Source organism: Buceros rhinoceros, unplaced genomic scaffold, assembly GCF_000710305.1.
Source record: "Buceros rhinoceros silvestris isolate BGI_N320 unplaced genomic scaffold, ASM71030v1 scaffold21559, whole genome shotgun sequence".
In the NCBI taxonomy this organism is placed as follows: Eukaryota; Metazoa; Chordata; class Aves; order Bucerotiformes; family Bucerotidae; genus Buceros; species Buceros rhinoceros.
The window spans coordinates 5,151-5,778 of record NW_010432390.1 but is presented as its reverse complement, the minus strand read 5'-3'; the positions used below and the strand labels follow the sequence as shown (position 1 = coordinate 5,778).

The 628-nt window shown below is 62.9% G+C and overlaps 1 protein-coding gene across 1 annotated transcript in view; it reads left to right on the top strand.

Annotated features, from left to right (window-relative positions):
- The window catches only part of MICAL1 (microtubule associated monooxygenase, calponin and LIM domain containing 1), a 9,469-nt gene that overhangs the window by 3,851 nt on the left and 4,990 nt on the right, over positions 1 to 628 (top strand). Inside the window, exons 7-9 of the mRNA XM_010143769.1 lie at positions 1 to 102; positions 182 to 308; positions 565 to 621. Of these exons, the coding sequence (XP_010142071.1) occupies positions 1 to 102; positions 182 to 308; positions 565 to 621 (286 nt within the window). The remainder of the gene's footprint in view (positions 103 to 181; positions 309 to 564; positions 622 to 628) is intronic.

Below are 628 nucleotides of genomic sequence, written 5' to 3'. Positions count from 1 at the left end.
GGGCACCGGTGTGGCCGTGCGCTTCCTCGCCGCCTGCGACGCGGCCTGGATGGTGCGGCGCGGGGCAGCTGGAACACCTCCACTGGAGGTGCTGGCTGAGAGGTGAGCATCCCCATTGCGCTGGTCTAGTGGACCGGGCAAGGATGGTGGCACTGAGCCCAGCCCTGTCTCTTGCACCCAGGGAGAGCATCTACCAGCACCTTTCGCAGACATCCCCGGACAACACCAACAAGAACATCAGCCAGTACAGCATCGACCCAGCCACGCGCTACCCCAACATCAACCTGCAGGCCATCAAACCCAGCCAGGTACCCAGCCTAGGTCCTGCCGTGGGGCATCTGTCCAGCCCAGCCTTCCCAGCGGTCAGAGTGATGCCAGCTTACGCAGTCCCCTGTTCCCAAAGGAGCAGAGGCTGAAGCTGTTTCTCCCCAGGGTATTGAAAACATTGCCCGGTGGGGAGGTCTGGGGTGGTCCAGGTGTCCCCCTTGCCAGGGGCAGCTCCCTGCATAGTGCTACTGGCTCTGTGTGGGTGGTGACGCACCACTGGCATGTCCCCATCGGCAGGTCCGGGACCTCTACCTCGTGGGCATGGTGGAGGTGGACCACAAAAGAAAGAGCAACAACCGGT